The sequence below is a fragment of the Harmonia axyridis genome, chromosome 5 (assembly GCF_914767665.1).
Source record: "Harmonia axyridis chromosome 5, icHarAxyr1.1, whole genome shotgun sequence".
NCBI lineage: Eukaryota > Metazoa > Arthropoda > Insecta > Coleoptera > Coccinellidae > Harmonia > Harmonia axyridis.
The window spans coordinates 42,920,540-42,939,746 of NC_059505.1; the positions used below are offsets into that span (position 1 = coordinate 42,920,540).

General features: G+C 36.7%; 2 protein-coding genes across 3 annotated transcripts; one reads left to right on the forward strand and one right to left on the reverse strand.

The window, feature by feature from the left end:
- Positions 1-8,631: 8,631 nt before the first annotated feature.
- LOC123679927 (protein TRC8 homolog) lies at positions 8,632-13,122 on the forward strand. The gene is made up of 2 exons (XM_045617495.1): positions 8,632-8,985; positions 9,754-13,122. Exons 1-2 carry the CDS (start codon positions 8,739-8,741, stop codon positions 11,439-11,441), a joined length of 1,935 nt encoding a protein of 644 aa, XP_045473451.1. The 5' UTR covers positions 8,632-8,738; the 3' UTR covers positions 11,442-13,122.
- LOC123679928 (F-box/LRR-repeat protein fbxl-1) lies at positions 12,485-17,926 on the reverse strand. Of its 2 annotated transcripts, none has more exons than XM_045617497.1 (7): positions 17,621-17,926; positions 14,365-15,000; positions 14,202-14,307; positions 13,932-14,140; positions 13,719-13,879; positions 13,434-13,637; positions 12,485-13,375 (listed from the first exon to the last, which is right to left on the reverse strand). In XM_045617497.1, exons 1-7 carry the CDS (start codon positions 17,705-17,707, stop codon positions 13,240-13,242), a joined length of 1,539 nt encoding a protein of 512 aa, XP_045473453.1. In that variant the 5' UTR covers positions 17,708-17,926; the 3' UTR covers positions 12,485-13,239. The 2 variants fall into 2 exon arrangements, with proteins under 2 accessions (XP_045473453.1, XP_045473452.1); XM_045617496.1 differs by lacking the exon at positions 17,621-17,926 and adding an exon at positions 15,988-16,181.
- Between the last annotated feature and the right edge of the window lie 1,281 nt (positions 17,927-19,207).

Here is a 19,207-nt window from a genome sequence, read left to right on the forward strand (position 1 = left end):
CATTTCTTTGATATTGTTGATATTTTTTTTTTTTTTTTTTTACAGTGACGCATTTCTTTGGGTATTGAGTTACTTACCTTTTTTTTTTTTCCAATCATTATTTTCATTTTGTTTTCTCTGTTTCGGAGTTTACGTATTTGACTGAGACAGATCATTCAATTAATTTATAATTCGAATGAATTAGTAATTTTTTTTTCAACTTGCTAATTTTCTTTTTTTTTCTCTTTTTTTTTGTCAATATTGTTGGATCGCTAGGAAAATAAATACGTTGGCGCCCTATTCAATCAAACTGAACTCACCCCATCTCCACTGTCAGCAAACCGAGGTGTTCCTAGCGCTTTCAACTTGTTTTGGTTTGATTGCGGTAATTTTTTTTGTTTCATTAACGATAAAACTTGAACTTGGTTTCTGAGCGCTATAAGGGTAAAGTCAGATCAGAATGTGGAGCTTATTTTGGATACTGACCTCTACATGCATCTATTCAAGATCATGGTTGTGCAAGAAATGTCTTTATGAAACAAATTGCTACTGACTGAGCAACTGACAATCATTCAGAACTTCACCAAAGACGCTTCCACTGCCTAAAAGTCACTCTTAAGGGTAAAGTCAGATCAGAATGTGGAGCTTATTTTGGATACTGACCTCTACATGCATCTATTCAAGATCATGGTTGTGCAAGAAATGTCTTTATGAAACAAATTGCTACTGAATGAGCAACTGACAATCATTCAGAACTTCACCAAAGACGCTTCCACTGCCTAAAAGTCACTCTTAAGGGTAAAGTCAGATCAGAATGTGGAGCTTATTTTGGATACTGACCTCTACATGCATCTATTCAAGATCATGGTTGTGCAAGAAATGTCTTTATGAAACAAATTGCTACTGAATGAGCAACTGACAATCATTCAGAACTTCACCAAAGACGCTTCCACTGCCTAAAAGTCACTCTTAAGGGTAAAGTCAGATCAGAATGTGGAGCTTATTTAGCATACTGACCTCAAGATGCATCCATTCAAGATCAGGCTTCTGCAAGAAATGTCCTTATGAAACAAATTGCTACTGACTGAGCAACTGACAATCATTCAGAACTTCACCAAAGACGCTTCCACTGCCTAAAAGTCACTCTTAAGGGTAAAGTCAGATCAGAATGTGGAGCTTATTTTGGATACTGACCTCTACATGCATCTATTCAAGATCATGGTTGTGCAAGAAATGTCTTTATGAAACAAATTGCTACTGAATGAGCAACTGACAATCATTCAGAACTTCACCAAAGACGCTTCCACTGCCTAAAAGTCACTCTTAAGGGTAAAGTCAGATCAGAATGTGGAGCTTATTTTGGATACTGACCTCTACATGCATCTATTCAAGATCATGGTTGTGCAAGAAATGTCTTTATGAAACAAATTGCTACTGAATGAGCAACTGACAATCATTCAGAACTTCACCAAAGACGCTTCCACTGCCTAAAAGTCACTCTTAAGGGTAAAGTCAGATCAGAATGTGGAGCTTATTTTGGATACTGACCTCTACATGCATCTATTCAAGATCATGGTTGTGCAAGAAATGTCTTTATGAAACAAATTGCTACTGAATGAGCAACTGACAATCATTCAGAACTTCACCAAAGACGCTTCCACTGCCTAAAAGTCACTCTTAAGGGTAAAGTCAGATCAGAATGTGGAGCTTATTTTGGATACTGACCTCTACATGCATCTATTCAAGATCATGGTTGTGCAAGAAATGTCTTTATGAAACAAATTGCTACTGACTGAGCAACTGACAATCATTCAGAACTTCACCAAAGACGCTTCCACTGCCTAAAAGTCACTCTTAAGGGTAAAGTCAGATCAGAATGTGGAGCTTATTTTGGATACTGACCTCTACATGCATCTATTCAAGATCATGGTTGTGCAAGAAATGTCTTTATGAAACAAATTGCTACTGAATGAGCAACTGACAATCATTCAGAACTTCACCAAAGACGCTTCCACTGCCTAAAAGTCACTCTTAAGGGTAAAGTCAGATCAGAATGTGGAGCTTATTTTGGATACTGACCTCTACATGCATCTATTCAAGATCATGGTTGTGCAAGAAATGTCTTTATGAAACAAATTGCTACTGAATGAGCAACTGACAATTATTCAGAACTTCACCAAAGACGCTTCCACTGCCTAAAAGTTACTCTTTAGTGAAAAGTCTTATGCGAGGGCTAGTTTTTTGAAGATGTTAGCGTCACTGTCACAGTGAACTCTGACTAGTACTGTGAACGGCTGGAGACCTTTTTGCAGCCCAAATAGTAGGCTGCAGCTTTTGGTTCCATCAATTTGGAGCTGATTTAAGTACTTTCAAACTTCAAATTAATAATTTTCTCAATTAAACCAACACCACACAAACGTCTTAGACATGAATCGAAGGCATATTTATCCAGAAAGTCTAATCTAACATTCGGCGAAGAGGCAAAACAAACGAAAACAATATGGCCAACGAACAATGGAAGGCACCTGAGAATGGCGTCAAATCGGCAGGCCTACCAACCGAGGCGAGAAACAGTGCTGGCAACGGCAATTCCCTACCGCATGACATATAATGCTCCAGATAAACGCTTTGTGTAATAGTTCTATTGCATAATGGCCCCGCTATGAGTCCTTATCAGAAAATGACTCATAACAACTGACAGACGCGAACAGGAAATTGGAATAAGAAATTTCGGGGCGTAAAATGAAAGATAGTAGTGCCGTAATTTCCTCTCTGCAGCGCCCGAATCGAGCGCCGGTGGAAATGTCTGTATGGTCCTTCGAGCCAGGATTTCTCTCTCTCTATACGCCAGAATGGAAACGTGTTTTCTTCACGCGATCGATTTATGGCGGTACAATATCTCAACTTTATCCTGCACGAGTTGAATTTGTATGGGAATGATATAACTTATATTTCATGGGACACGTATATCGTATCCGCGGGATCTCCTCCATCCGGGGTGGCTTTGAACCTGCTCCGAAGTATGTTTGGATCATTGCGGTGTAAAGTTGCGACACGAAGTTTGATCGGCTTAGAATGGATAGGGTGTGGGGGACTTTAGTTAAGTTTTGAATTGTACAGGATGTACAGAAATGTGACCTTGGAGACTTGTACAGGATGTTCTTGATGAGATTTTAGGTGGATTTGACTCATACCACCTTGTCCACCTCGTTTCATTTGGGACCTATATTAGGCCAATTGAAAAGTCCCCGGTCTGATGCACAGATGGCGGTGCTAGTATCAAATCCATATGATTTTTAGTTAGTACTAACCTTCAATCGATACGTGTCAAAAGTTGAGACCAGTCCGACCATTAGTTTGTAAGATATTGCGTTGTGAGTGTAGTTACTTTTATTATTTGAAGGGAAAAAATGAAGTTGAAGCAAAATCTTGACTTTATGAAAAGTTTTCGGGGTCTGCGCCAGAAAAATCAACCATCATTCATTGGTATAATAAGTTTAAACGTGGTGAAATGAATACCGAAGACGGCGAACGCAGTGGACACCCAAGAAAAGCTGTCAGCGACGAAAAAATCAAAAAAGTTAACAAAATAATTTTGAATGACTGTAAAGTGAAGTTGATCGAGATAGCAGACATTGTGAAGATATCATCTGAACGTGTACATAATATCATTCACGAATATTTGTACATGAGATAGCTGTGTGCAAAATGGGAGTCGAGCGAACTCACAATCGTTCAAAAGCAACAACGTGTTAATGATTCAGTGTTTGAAGCTGTTCAAGTGCAATAAACCTGAATTTTTGCGTCGATATGTGAGAATGGATGAAATATGGCTCCATCATTTCACTCCGGAGTCCAATCGACAGTCAGCTGAGTGTACTACACACCGAAACCGAATCCAAAGCGAGGAAAAACACAACAGTCAGTTGGCAAGGTTATGGCATCAGTATTCTAAGATGCACAAGGTATAATATTCATTGATTACCTCCAAAAGGGCTAGACCATCAACAGCGATTATTATATAGCGTTATAGGATCGTTCAAAGGATGAAATTGTTGAAAAACCACCCCATTTGAAGAAAAAAAAAGTGCTGTTTCATCAAGACAAGCCGTGTCACAAATCAATGAAAACTATGGCAAAATTGCATTAATTGGGTTTCGAATTGCTTTTGCATCCACCGTATTCGCCAGATCTGGCCTCCAGCGACATTTTCCTGTTCTCAGACCTAAAAAGAATGCTCGCTGGAAATAAATTTAGCGCCAATGAAGAAGTAATCGCCGAAACTGAGGCCTATTTTGAAGCGAAAGACAAATCGTAGTACAAAAATGGTATCGAAAAGTTGGAAGATCGCTATAATCGCTGTATCGCCCTCGAAGACTGCTATATTGAATAATAAAATGGAATTTTGCCAAAAAAAATGTGTTTTACTATGGTAGACCGGGGATTATTCAATTGGCCTGTCAGATGACCGATTCAAAAGTTAAAGCGGCCCAGATAGCGGCTATCCAAAATTAAAACCTTTTATTGGAAAACCCTGTTTTTCGATAACTATTCAATTATTGATCATCGTTCCTTAAAAAAATCTATTTTTATGAAATTCAATGGGGTTTACCCTGATTGTTATCGATTCCAGTACTGGCAACATAAAGCGTTTATAAACTGCTATACAAAGTCGTTTTTCTCCTTCGATTAGCTGGTCAATTAAGCTTCCATCATTATAAATTCCCTTGATTAAACTATTGAAAAGTAAGCCAAGACAGCGAAAGAGGGGAATAATTAAGATATAACCACTGAAATGCTTCAGATCGATTCAAAGTCGAACAAAATAACTCATTGGAGGCAAAGAAACTACCATCGGCTTGTTGGTAGAGGAGACCGCCAATATTTATACATAGGTAGCTTGAAACAACTATTGACACAACTAATTACTACCTAATTAAGCAAGGAGTTTCAGCAAAAGAACCAACTCGAGTTGTATAGCGACTGCAAGGCTGCATGCAGTCAAATAAAAACAGAGAGAGTATAGCAAACGCTTCCTTTCGTCAAAAGACTAAACTGCCAAGGTCAACAGATCCGTATTCGATCCAAAAAACATTTCGAACGAGCTCCAAAATAAGCTGTTTGTTCTTTCCACCATCAAACTTACTATAGATATCAACAAGGTTCCATTTCACCTAAGACTCAAAAATTCTTATGAAATAATTTTACAGTTGAATATTTCGCTCTGACACATTGAACAGCAATGACACTTACCATTCAAGTAATATAATGGATGAATTTGAAGAGGATAGTGAGAAAGATATCGAAGTTTCAGGTAGAGTTCAACCGTCTAATAATTGTACAAACTGAAACATAACTATATACATACAAAAATAGATATAATAACAGGCTAATGGAGAAGTTCCCATTTTTTCACATTTTTTTGGCAAAATTCGATTTTATTATTCAACATAGTTGCCTTCGAGGGCGAAACAGCGATTATAGCGATCTTCCAACTTTTCGATACCATTTTTTTAGTACGATTTGTCTGTCGCTTCAAAATAGGCCTCAATTTCCGTGATAACTTCTTCATTGACGCTGAATTTATTTCCAGCGAGCATTCTTTTGTGGTCTTAGAAGAGGAAAAAGTCGCTGGCGGCCAGATCTGGCGAATACGATGGATGCAGAAGCCATTCGAATCCCAATTCATGCAATTTTGCCATTGTTTTCATTGATTTGTGACACGGCGCATTGTCTTGTTGAAACAGCACCTTTCCTTTTCTTCAAATGGCAGCGTTTTTTAACAATTTCATCCTTTGAACGATCCAATAACGCTATATAATAATCGCTGTTGATGGTGTGGCCCTTTTGTAGGTAATCAATGAATATTATACCTTGCGCATCTCAGAATACTGATGCCATAACCTTGCCTGCTTACTGTTGTGTTTTTCATCGCTTTGGATTCGGTTCATCGTGTGCAGTCCACTCAGCTGACTGTCGATTGGACTCCGGAGTGAAATGATGGATCCATGTTTCATCCATTGTAACTAATCGACGCAAAAATTCAGGTTTATTGTAGTTAAACAGCTTCAAAGACTGCTCAAAATCATCAACAAGTTGTTGCTTTTGATCGACTGTGAGCTCGCGCGGCACCCATTTTGCACACAGCTTTCTCAAGTACAAATATTCGTTAATATAATAATAATATAATAACTTTATTTACCCAACAGGAAAGTTCCCAGTAACAGTGTAACAAATTACATCAACTCAAAGAAAATACATGTGAATTCCCTAAAAAACTAAATGAAATGGCAAGTACCCACACCACAAAAATGATAGATTTATAAAAGAAAAAAATATATAAAATAAACAACTACAATAGACTAATATTAACTTTGTTAGCACAATCACAAAGCCGATACACTGGAGCTCGCTGGAGAATGTTGGTTAATGATATGATGTTCAGATGATATCTTCTCAATGTCTGCTATCTCGATCAACTTCACTTTACGGTCATTCAAAATTATTTTTTCGAACTGTTTTGAGCGCTATAAAGCAAAAGGTAACTAACGCATAACTTGCTTTGTATCAAATATTGTCGAGTCCGACCCTTAGATATTTCGTGGGTGGTTATAGTTAAAGCATCAATTAGTCATTACATCAAGGAATATGTCACAATGTCGTTGCCAAACTCTTTCTCTCACCTCTTGACTCCACTTAATGAGATACTAATAACCATTAATGAGTATTTCTAGTTCAAAGAGAAGGCCTGCCAAGAATTTCGGGCGCTTGATTTTACGTCTTTCAACCGTGATTCCTCTGTTTTAAAACATCCTTTATGCTGGACGCATACAAAGTGTTCGTTGAGAGATGGGCTGCTGTGGAATTAGAGAATGGAGAGAGATTTGTTTCCTCAATTTTTTTTTTATTTATTTGTTGCTGAACCTTAATTTTCAACTTTTCAAATTAGATTGTGAGGTTTTTCACTCCGTTCGTATATTGGATGTCAAACTTATATCTGAATTGAATATGCTTCAGCAATTTTGGTGTTACATGTTAAAATGATTTCAAATTCATGACTACACCTTTTTCAATTGTAATTTAGAAAAGCAAATTGAATGTAAGAAGATCAAAATTGTAACAGAAATGGAAGTTGTTATTTGAAATAGGAAATTTTGAATTCAGAAAAAGAACTTTATATTCAGAAACGATCATTTGTATTTCAGAAACGCAATATGTAATTAAGAAAATATAAATTGGAATTGGGATATGATAATTTGGAATTCAGAAATAGGAAATTAATAAAAATGAAAAGCCATATCTATGTAATACCTGTGTTTGTGCTGCATATTGTATTGCTTTGATTTTCTGAATTCCAACTTCCTTATCTGAATTTCAATTTTCTGAAAATAAATTTACTACTCTGAAATCCCATTTCTCTTTTCTGAATTATACACTTGCCTATACCGAAATACGTGTTATTTTCCTGAAAATGAACTTTGATTATCTGAACTACATTTGGAAAAGGTGTAGAAAAAGACGAGATATCCACTTATTACTTGGGCATAACTTTGAAGAAATATTCGGAAAAAAATCTTATCTTAATTTCCAACAAGAAAATCGAAACAAAACTTTCTGGCAAAATAATAATTCCTGAAATATTGAATATCATTTTTTCAATAATCAATAATTCAGTCCTAAACGAAAATATCAAGTCTCTGAGTGTTTTCTTTCTAAAGTAATGGTTTTTATAGACGAACCGTCAAATTTTTCTTAATTGAGTTCAACCTCCCACTATTTTCATCACAAAATTTGAAAATAACAGATATACCCAATGTTTAAATAAAAGGCGCCATTGAAAAATACGCGCAAAAAAATTTAACCGAAAATCCGGATATAAATATCATAACAAAAAAAAAACCTGAAGCCGTCATAAATCGTCCGAAACGGTGTGTAAGACGATTCGTCGCAGGGAATTTTTTTCTCTATAATAAATCGGCTTTTAAGCAGTAGGAGAAACGAATAGCAGAACATCGTGTCCTTTATAAGAAGCAGTGAAAATTGAGTGGTTTGTTGTCGGGATGTCTAAAAATATCATACGTTGTCTTGTATCGGGGTTTCACATGTGTTTCAGACACTAATATGCCATCGGTCTTCAGTCATTAGTGAGTTCTTAGTTAATAGCGCAACACGTTCCAGTGTCAAAATAACGTATTAATCAATGCTGGGTGAAATATAGAGCCTTCTGCGTTCCAGATACGATTTCTGAATGAATTCTCAGCAATTGAGTTGCTCCTCCCAACTTACGATAAAAAAGTTGAAAATAATTGTGGTTGTACAATTCAATTCAGTCTAGAAAATTTTCTTGAATTCATTCTTTGTCCCGAAGAATCTATAAGATTATGAATTAATCAGATTAAGTTGATTCGTTCTTTAACCAGAATAAAATATTTGAAATTTGTGACAGTACGAGCCATCTATAGGTATGATTACGAAGTATTCAAAAAAGAACACTGTATAATAATAGTGTTCGAAAAAGATTCCTGTAATTGAATAGTAAGTATAGATAACTGTAAATTTATACAGTTTCCTGCTTAGCGAACCCAATGTCGTGGACATCGAAACTGCATGACATTCGGGATCTCTGCCTTACCTACCAAAATAAATGTCACAAATCGTCAGTTCCCAACTAACTATTTTGACATTCATAATTTTGCTTTCAACCTCTTTGGGTAGGAACATTAAATTTTACTGTTATTTATTTAAGTATTTGCAATGAAATGTCGCTCCGTTTAAGAGTGTTAAATTTAGTAGAAATAGTGCTGCGAGTGCCACCTCTATTTGTGATCGATGAAATACTCAAAGTTGGACTTGGAATTTACTCATTCACCGAGCAAGCTTTTCCGCTTTTCGAAGAAAATTTCTACAAAAACAGCCCTCAGAATGTCACCACAACTTCACAATACAATCCTGTACTGTATAGATTTGTTGTGATTGGATTAATTAGACTAATATTAAGTACTGTAGGTAAGTTTGAACCGTTCTCTTTTTTTCCCTGAATAAGGTCATTAACAACTTTGTTACCTCATCTGCATTAATATGTTTCAAATTTTGCCTTGTATTACGAAATTTTTGGAATTTCAAACGCGTTCTTAATTGGCATTCACAATTCTTTCCATTATTTACGTTATAACCAGTTCTGTGATAAGAAACGTTCAGGTTATTCTGTAATTTTTTGACTAGATCAATGTTATCATCTGTTTTTCACGCATCTTATCTGGAATATTTTGACGGAACTTGAAATTAATGGAGAAGAAAAATTGTACTGATTCATTTCCATATCAGAGCATTTTTCCTTTCCATATTAATCTATTCTTTGCATTAAAAATTTTTTTTGGAATTTATTCCAGTTTATTATATGATTTCTGCTTATCTCACACCACCATTAATTTTTTTTGATTAGAATTCAAGATCTATATCTTCGAAACCACAGGATTTGAATAGATAACTAATTATACCAATAAAGTATGATAAGTTTCTATGGTTTGTGAATGTGTGATACACTATGTGGAGTAACTCATGGCACTATTTTTGGATCTATCGAATTCCTCTATGTTTAATCAGTGTGATGACTTTATAGTTCCATTCCAATAACCCACATATCCTTGTAATCTTGCCAAACAAGGATTAATCACAAATCTGCTCATGAATGTGAAATGATGATAAAAGATATGTATCATCAGAATAATCAATTCTTTCTGTATCAATTGTACCTAATTGAATAATTTTTTTTAGGATGTGTGATAGCGCTATGTCTCTTCATGCTGAACACCAAGCATCTGATGGTGGTGTACATGTACCTGATTTCCTTGGGAGTGGTATTCGTATCGTATTGGGCGAACGTAAGCACAGTATCTCTCCTGGTGAACACGATAGAAGGGAACAACGCCATCTGGGACCTGATGAGACACATATTGGTGCTGGACTACGAGGGTCTGTTCTCCGAAAATGGAACGGCTCTCCACCTCATCCAGAACTGCCTGTTCCAAGCCGTCTTGGCCTACATATTCGTCAACATCCACCTGGGACCTAGGTATCCCACCTTGCAGAAATTGCTACCTGTTACCTTCTTCGCGCCCATATTCGTATCTGTGTTGCCTATCCCACTACCACAAGCCTTGCTGAACCACTCTCCGGCCGTCTCAGCTCTGCTGCCCCTAGCCCTCATCAAGTTCGTCCTCTGGACCTCCCTAGTATCCATCGTTCATACTGTCTACAGCGGCTACCTCCACGCTAGGAACTTCGTGTCCAACTTCGGCATGTCCGCGTTGGTAGAGGCCGAGTGGATGAGATTGAACGTGCCTGAAGTGCTGAGAACCTTCTGGCTCCTCCGAGTCGTGGAACACACATTCATCTTCTTCCTGTCCGGATACTGGGAGGCCGAAGACAGCTACTCCCCCTACTTCAGACTGATGAAATACCTGATGGTGACGGGCTGCGACACCGTTTCGGCCGTTTTGGGCATCACCAGCATCGTATCGTACATATGTAGCTACATCGGTAAGATCTTCCAGTGGATACTGCTGACCGAAGACGACAACGACAAGAATATCGGTACGGTATCGGCCATAGTTTTCTACATACTCGCCTTGCAAACCGGCCTCACCAGTCTGGAACCTGAAGTGAGATTCGTGAGACTGTGCAGGAACTTCGGGTTGCTCTTCACCGCCATCTTGCACTTCATACACAATGTAGTTAACCCGCTGTTGATGTCGTTGAGCGCCTCTCACAACCCCTCGCTGAGAAGGCACGTCCACGCCCTCCTGGTGTGTCTTCTACTGGTGGTGCTGCCTTTGCTGCTCATGTTCTACCTCTGGTCCACGCAGGAGACCTCCACCTGGCTGTTGGCCGTCAGCGCGTTCAGCATCGAGGTCATCGTCAAGGTGTTCGTCTCCCTGGCCATCTACACCCTGTTTCTCCTGGACGCTCGAAGGGAGACCTTCTGGGAGAAGCTGGACGACTACATCTACTACATCAGGGCCTTCGGCAACACCATCGAGTTCTGCTTCGGGATCTTCCTCTTCTTCAACGGGGCCTGGATCCTGTTGTTCGAGAGCGGAAGTGCCATCAGGGCGGTCATGATGTGCATCCACGCCTACTTCAATATTTGGTGCGACGCCAAAGCCGGCTGGTCTGTCTTCATGAAACGTAGGACGGCCGTCAACAAGATAGACAGCCTGCCGGACGCCACTGACGAGGAGCTGTCCTCGTACAACGACGTCTGCGCCATCTGCTACCAGGAGATGCGCTCGGCTAAGATCACCAGGTGTAGGCACTTCTTCCACGGCGTGTGTCTGAGGAAGTGGCTGTATGTGCAGGATCGATGCCCGCTATGCCACGAGATCTTGCACGGCATCAACACCGAAGACAAGAAGGAGCTGACGGGGCCCCCGATTCAGGCAGCCGAAGACGGCAACAGGTGATAGGATTAGGTGCGGATCTATTCGTTGTGATTTATAGGGTGATAAGATCTTACGTTGCGGGGTGTTCAGAAGAAGAGGAACGAGGAATCGCTGACGAGGAATCAAATTCTGACCAAGAACCCACCCAGATTGGCCTGGGGTTTTGTATCTCTAGTGTGATTGCGTCGGATGGTCCCCCCTCCCCATGACAATGTTTTGTATCTGCCTAACTTTCAACTTGGAGCGATCGAAGGGATTGCTCGACGAAAACCAAAGCCTATTTATCTGTAAAAACGAATAGCGTGAGTGTCTATCCTGCTCATCTTGGCACGGAGTACCAAGTACAACTGAAACTCTCCGTGATCTAACGAAATTAAGCATATTGCTGCATATCACATAACCTAATCTGACATCTGTCATCGTGACATTTCCTAGATCGTCTAACCTAATTTTTGTCAGACTGATGGTTTATTCCATATACTCTTCTAACGTTTAAGTCTATCGAACAATGTGATATGCAATTATATCTCTTTGAATTGTTCCCCTTACGTTGAAACTCAACTCTCGCAATTTGCCATAAGAATCATTGTTGAAAAATGTTCATATAGGTTTGCCTTGTAGTTGTGTTTTTTTTATTTTGCATTCTTTACGGTGGTTTTCAGTATTTAAATGCAATGTTTACATCTTCGCTTAGTTAATGCAATTGAATCTAGTCAGATGATATTTAAATGGAATATTATAGATAAAGAATAGACTCTATCTAAATTTCTCTTATAGGCTAAATAACATCATCCTCTACATTTTGAAAAGTGCTTCTTCTTCGTCAGTTTGTAAGTAGCATGATTTTGCTTTTAACTACTGAAAACTGCCGAGTTCAATAATAAAAAAATTTATATTATAAATTTGTTATCTCGAAAAGAGTAGAATACTAAATGTGATCAAAGATAAGATACGATGCAATTTTTATTTCGATTATATTATTCTGGCCTACCTCATACTTGAGTAAGCGTGGAAGAGAGCAATTAACTTGTCTAATTAATTTACTCATAATTTTGTTGGATTAAATTCTCCAACAGTTTGTTCTCTTAGACGAATAATGAAAAAAATTGGGAATTGGACAATTAGCCTGCTATGAATTTCCAATCTATTAGGTATGTACTTAGTGTAAATAATTAGGCTTGAATGGAATTGTGTATTATTTGTAAATATCTAAAGTTTCAAAGTCCACTTTTAAAAAAGAAATATTGAATTTTAACACATCAGTTTACAAGATTTCTAAACTTTATAGAAATATGTAATTAGTAGGGATAAATGCAGGATCTGACAATAAACGAATAAAAATTAACAATTCGTTGAATTCTATTGTATGAAACCGATGTTAACATCCAACTATTTCGATGAATAACTTGAATGACACAATCGTTTGACTTGAAGTGAAATTATCATAAAGTAAATTGAAAGACCCTTTGAATTTTAATGGAAATTTAGGCAGCACAATTTTTGTGTGCTCTCTGGACTGATATTGTAATTATAGCGAGAGATCTTGTTGGCTGATGTTGGACGGATTCTCCCACATTGAATTCGATAAAATTCATTGTTATTTTTATATGCCTACTTTGACTTTCGGAAATCACATCGCACTATTAATATTGTTCTTATATTATTAAATAGTGAAAAAAATAAAAGGAATATTTTAAGTTTTTGATCTTGTTTTATTCTTCGTATAAAAGAGGAATTGTAATTCAACATTGAAGATTTTTTGGTGTGGAAATATTTTTATTTTGTTTGGTCGATAATTGGTAAAAACTTGATATTATTTTCAATTGAAGATGAGGTCTTTGTAGTTGAGGAGTAAATAATAGTTGGATACTCTGCAATTTGTTAATGTTCTTACTACAGTCATTCTGTCTGCTCTTTCGAAATTTGCCTTGACAATTTCATAGTATCTACCATCACTGAAATTTAAAAGCAGTTATGATGATTAATATAATTGGATTTAACTTAATCTCTTACCTGAGAGATAAGCATTTCAGTTTTAGACATTTAACTCTGATGATATCTATTGCCTTTTGACTTTTATCAGAAAAACGTAGATTTTCTGGATCCCATCTCAGTTCTAGGCGTTCGGCATTTGTGCAATGTCGAGCTATACTGTCCATCAATTGGTCCACAAGAATGTTAACTCCCAATCTTTCCTGAGTTCCCAATATGAGAATTCTCAAAGCATAAAAAAATTAGAATTACCACAAACATCACAATATGCTAATCTGCATAATGAAATTTGATTTGCTGACTTACTTGGCATTAGTAAGAATTGGAAGAACAGTCTGCCACAAACTGTCAGTGATATGGGTCATCCCAGAAAGTCCCAAACCCCAAAGTTGGTTACCATGCTTGCAGAGAAATTTATAGATGGCATCCTCACTAAGATTGTCCGAACTGTCCAAATCCAGAGCCACCTAAAAGCTCAATCTTGACCAAAAAACCCTCAATTAACATCTCTCTTCTCACCAGATTCCTTGGGTTCCCTTGCTCCATCCAAGTCTTCAACACCGAATCATTGAGACCATTAAGTTGACCTGCACTCAAAAACCTCAAACCAGGCAATCTTGTGAGCATGTCTTGCAGGCATTCTGTGGATAGGTCAGTTGCTGTGATGTCCAGCTCTAAAAGCGAGCATTTTTCCCAGTCGACTTGCATCAGAAAATCACTTTTTAAACCTGTAATATATTTTTGTTTAGAAACAGGCAGGATGTTTAGGACTCTTCAATTTGGACTTACTTGTACCGTTCATCAGCAAACATTTCAGTCTTCTGCTTCTCTGGAATAGGGTTTTGAGGGTTGAACCAGTTACTTTGGAGCAGTAGTTGACTGCAAGGCACTCCAACTGGAATTATTAGATCAAAGAGTCCATTCGTGGAGGTGTTTAGAAGCTGCTACTTACCTGTATGCAGTTAGAGCTAAAGGCATCTATGTGACTGTCGTCAACAAAGTTAATACCATACAAATTGATGACCCTCAAGTTTGGTGTGGCAGATTTGAGCTTGTGCACGTTTATAACCTCATAAATCTCTTCTTCTTCCTCCTCTATCTTCTCATACGTACCCAGAAGATGCAGTATCTCCAATCCGTTGATAAAGTTGTAGATCTTCCTCATAAAACCCTCCATGAAGATGACCTCAGACAGGCAGATACACATGTACTTCAGCTTGGTGGGGAAAGCCTGCAATTCGCTGAAATCGTGGAGCTGCATAGCTGTAGAAAAGTCCAGCAACATGTGGGTCAAGTTTGGGCATTTGTTGGCCAATTCGTGGAGCACTGTGTGGGTTATCAGCTCGATGGGCAGCTCTATGTACCTCAAAGAAGGGCCGAATCTCACCGTTATGAGCTGGAGGAGGGTTTCCAGGGAGTTGACGTGGAGGCCTGAGATTTCTGGTCGAAGGGATACGTTCTTCCATAGCTTTGAGTTGTAAGCGATCTGTCTCCATTTCTTGCAGATTCTGGCCATCTGGCAGATTTCTTTGTGGGAGAGATAGCTGAAGATGTGGAGGAGCACTTTGTCGGGGAGTTTTTCTATGGTCTGTAAGAAGAAGAAGAAAATATATAGGAACATATAAGGAAGGAAATTGATGGAGTTATTATAACACAATAACTCTCGAATGAGAAGTGATAGAAACTTTAAATTTTCAGGATAGATTAGGAACTCGAATGCCACAGTTGAGTTCATTAATGAGCAAAATCTGACTAGGGTTTCCGTAAATATGGTCAGTCAAAATGTTGATCTCTAGTTAATTCCGAAACTGCTCATTCGATCGAGATGAAATTTTGTATTTGGGAATAAAATGACAATTTGGAGCTTCGTGCAAAATTTCATGTTGAGCGCTTAATCAGAACCATAGAAATCTTCAGAAGAATATTGTAAAAATTTTACCTAATATTTTCATAACCATAAAGATGAGCCATTTGAGACTTGTTGTGTTTGTGTGAAAAATGAATTTCAAACTTGTGCCAAATTTCAAGCAGATCACCTCTTCAAAACCATAGAAAATTCAAAAATATCGAAAAAAAAGTGAGGGAACAGCTTTTCAGCGCTTGTTAATTCATGCTCCCTTGGATATACTTATGATACAGTTGTATGGTATTTAAGGGCGCAATTGGCCTCTAAATAATGATATCTCATGACCTCACGGCAGTAGGTACTTTCCTTATTTTCTTTTCTCAAGAGAATTCTCCTTGAATATATAAGGCTAGAAAATCAGTTTTAAAAATAATTTCTCGATAACCTGACGACGTAAATAATAATAAACGATAGTAAAAAAGTTGCATTGCTTGAAATTATTGGCTGATAACGTATGAAAAAATTTTAAAAGTTTTTATATCGCAAAATCATTTATCCACGGTGGGTACTCAATTTTATTTATGGAGGGCACGGTTCTCACATATAAACGAAGGCGTTACTCATGCTTGAAACTTGTTTTCAATCAAACCTAGGATGATTGATACATCTGACGTTTGAAATTTTACGATAACACTCAGAAAATGCATCGGACTATTTTTAGGTTCATACCGTTCCTGCAAAGGGACTTCTAGCTGCTGTGCCGTCTGTTAAATAGACCTGGGAAGCTTCTACAGCCAATTGGCCCCAAATATCCGGGTTTACATCCATTTCCCCACGATTTTAAACGAAAATTTCAACACTTCCACAAGGATAACAAAAGTCTACCATTAAACTAAATACACAGACTGGGAATTATATAATTTGGGATGGAACTGGGAAGATATTTCTTAAAATAACTCGTTTCGAATACGTTTTCGGTTCTTCAGGTTCGAAAATTTGAATTTTGGCGGGAATTTTTGAGGGAAATCGTTTTCATGTGTTTTCTGATGAAAGCGAACATTATTTTTATCCCAATGATTTGGGTTGAATTTATGCAGGTCTTTAGAGAAATTGGTAAACATTGCTAAAAGGTTTCAGACGTTAAAATATCGTTATGAAAGTTGGAAAAACTTGGAGCGAGCAATTTCACAAATTATGGAAAAAACATTCTAAAAGAAAAACTTTTACGTCAGATGATTTGAATTAATTTTTCTCCTAACGATTTCAAGTGTTTCAAGGCATTAAACTAATAAGAAATATCTCTCCTTATTTCAATGAAACTTTTTATAAATATGTGTGTTAATTAAGTTAAATTATTGGCGCTGTAGATTTAACATCAATCTTTTCACTTCATTTCAAATACTGCAAATTTCACATAATTTTTTTCTGTCCTCATCTACAAATTATTTCAATTCGTACGAAAAAATAGCGTACTAAATTCACAATGAAATTTTCGAAAATTATAAATTGCGAAAATATTCAGGCTAAAACGTTCGTGAAATTTACTTTATTCAGCTAGAGCTGTTAAGTTAAAAAAAATGTTTTAGTATTGTTTCTTCATTTTCGAGGTTTAAAACTTATGTATCTGGTTTTGAAGCTGCTAACTTTAATATTTACAAAATTTCATAGATTTCCAGACTAATTTTTCAATTCGAATCATTAGATTCTATACACTCAAAAACGTTTTTACCTATATTGTGTTTTGAAGTGTTTTCGTACCGAATTTTCATTAGAAACGATTGGAAGTAGAAAAATTTGAATTGTATGAATGCCAACTCTGTTTCAAAGAAATTCAACTGGAATTTACAATGACAGAACGTCTTTCTTATAGTGCCAAAACATAGAATAGGAATGAAAGCTTGGAATGCATACCCAAACAAAAAGAAATAGTGTTTTAATTATAAACATGATTCATCTTTAGCTCAAGTGTTAAATTGAAAATTTAATTCCCAATTGAAATAGTTCTTGTATTCCTTGAGAGATTTGAATCATTTCCCTATTAATTCTAAAATTTCTCTCTAACTTCGCATACTTATTCCTTCTATCTAGAAGGTATTTGAATATCAACTTATAGTCAATATTCAATTGGAATACCTACTAGACAGTCCTGAACGATACCACAAATTATTTTAATTTTAGATGAATTCTTATTCAAAATTTTGGTTTTTTCTTTCCTATTCTTGAGTATTTTTCCTTGCAGAGTATGTTTCTGCCTACTTTGGATATTAATTGATAAAATTTCGTTCTTTCATAATAATATAAATTGAGTATTTTTTTATAAAAATTGTAAAATTCGAACTGATACTTTTGTGACGAAACTCACCAATTTCTTATCTTTTTTTCTTCCTCCAGCTTCATCTCTCGCTCCAATAATGGCGTTAGACAAATCCAGAGTGCCCCAAGAATCCATTTGGACCTCTGCAGATTTTCGGAAATAGATTTCACTACACCCAAACACCGATAATGATCACATTGGCTCAGCCCAATTTAAAAGGAATTAGGTATCTATCACGCAGTCCAGATTGGAAATGTCTAATTGTAAAATGCCTCAGCTGAAATAGTCTTGCTTGAAAGCTCTGCCAACTGCTTTGTTGTATGTAGCCACTCACTGGCATGAATTGACTAGTAGACATTGGATACCAATTATTTTCGTGCAAGTTTATGAAAAGTATACAAATGTAAACATCTCCATGCTACTTTGTAGCCAGAGATCAAGCGAACGTTAATGGCTAGCGATGCAATTATTTATTGCTTGTTAAACTGACGGGCGGATAGCTGAAATAGAGAAAAAAATTTCATGGCTGGAAAATGGGAAGTGAGTGTGAAATTTTCTGAAGAGAAAAAAATTGTTTTTCCATTTTCTTCGGAACCATATCATCATTAACATAACAAGAAATTAATCAAGAATTTATGTTTTGCTTGATTCCTAATATTGTTCCTCTAAACGTGTGGCTTTGATAGTGAGAATACTGGGAATATTGAAATGGTGAATGCGCCAATGAAAAATCTTTAATACTACTCATTTGATTCCTTCACTTAAATTCCAATATGATATGAATTGATTGAGTCAGTAGTTTTAAATCATTTTTATGGATTTCATTGATTTTATGTCTCAAAAGATCGATTATTCCAATTCCAAATAGTAACTTTTGTGAAATATATAAAATTGGTGGATGCGACAAGATTCATTTTAGATTTTTTGATGAAGAGTTTTCCAATAAGAGGTTTGATTCGGATATTGACAAGGGAAATCAATGGATGTTCATTTCATTTTAAAGAGGAAAGTATGCCATTAACGAATGAATTAGCCGAATGGCCGCCCCGCCACTGCTATCCTTTTCAAGAAATTTTCTAGGACTAATTTGCACATTTGCGATAACTTCATGAGTTTCATCTTTAAGGTATTGAGTCGATTAGAGAGCATTGGTATAAACCTCATCTTTTCCATGGCCCAAAAAAAAGTCTAAAGGTATTAAATCACAAGATCTCGGTGGACAATTGTGATCAATTATTCGAGAAATAATACGACCAGGAAACTCTTCTTGCAGAATAGCGATTTTTCTTGTTGCTTGTGCTTGACGGAACGCCGTCTTGTTGAAAATAAACGACGTCCACATCAATATCTCTCAATTCAGGTGATAAAAAATTGTTAATCATAGCTTGATACCGCAATCCATTCACTGTAACTTATTGAAAAAACTTTTTCTCTTCTATTTGTCCAATTATTAAAATTAAAAATAATACTATTGCACAACTATTATGGAATTTTTCCTCGAATTTTCAATTCTGAATGTTTTTTGTGTAACATAACAGACAGGATATTCCTGAATTCGAGGTACACACAAAAATTACAGAATTGCCGGATAATCTTATGAAAAAAAATCCTAGAAATGTGGATCCGCAAACGTTT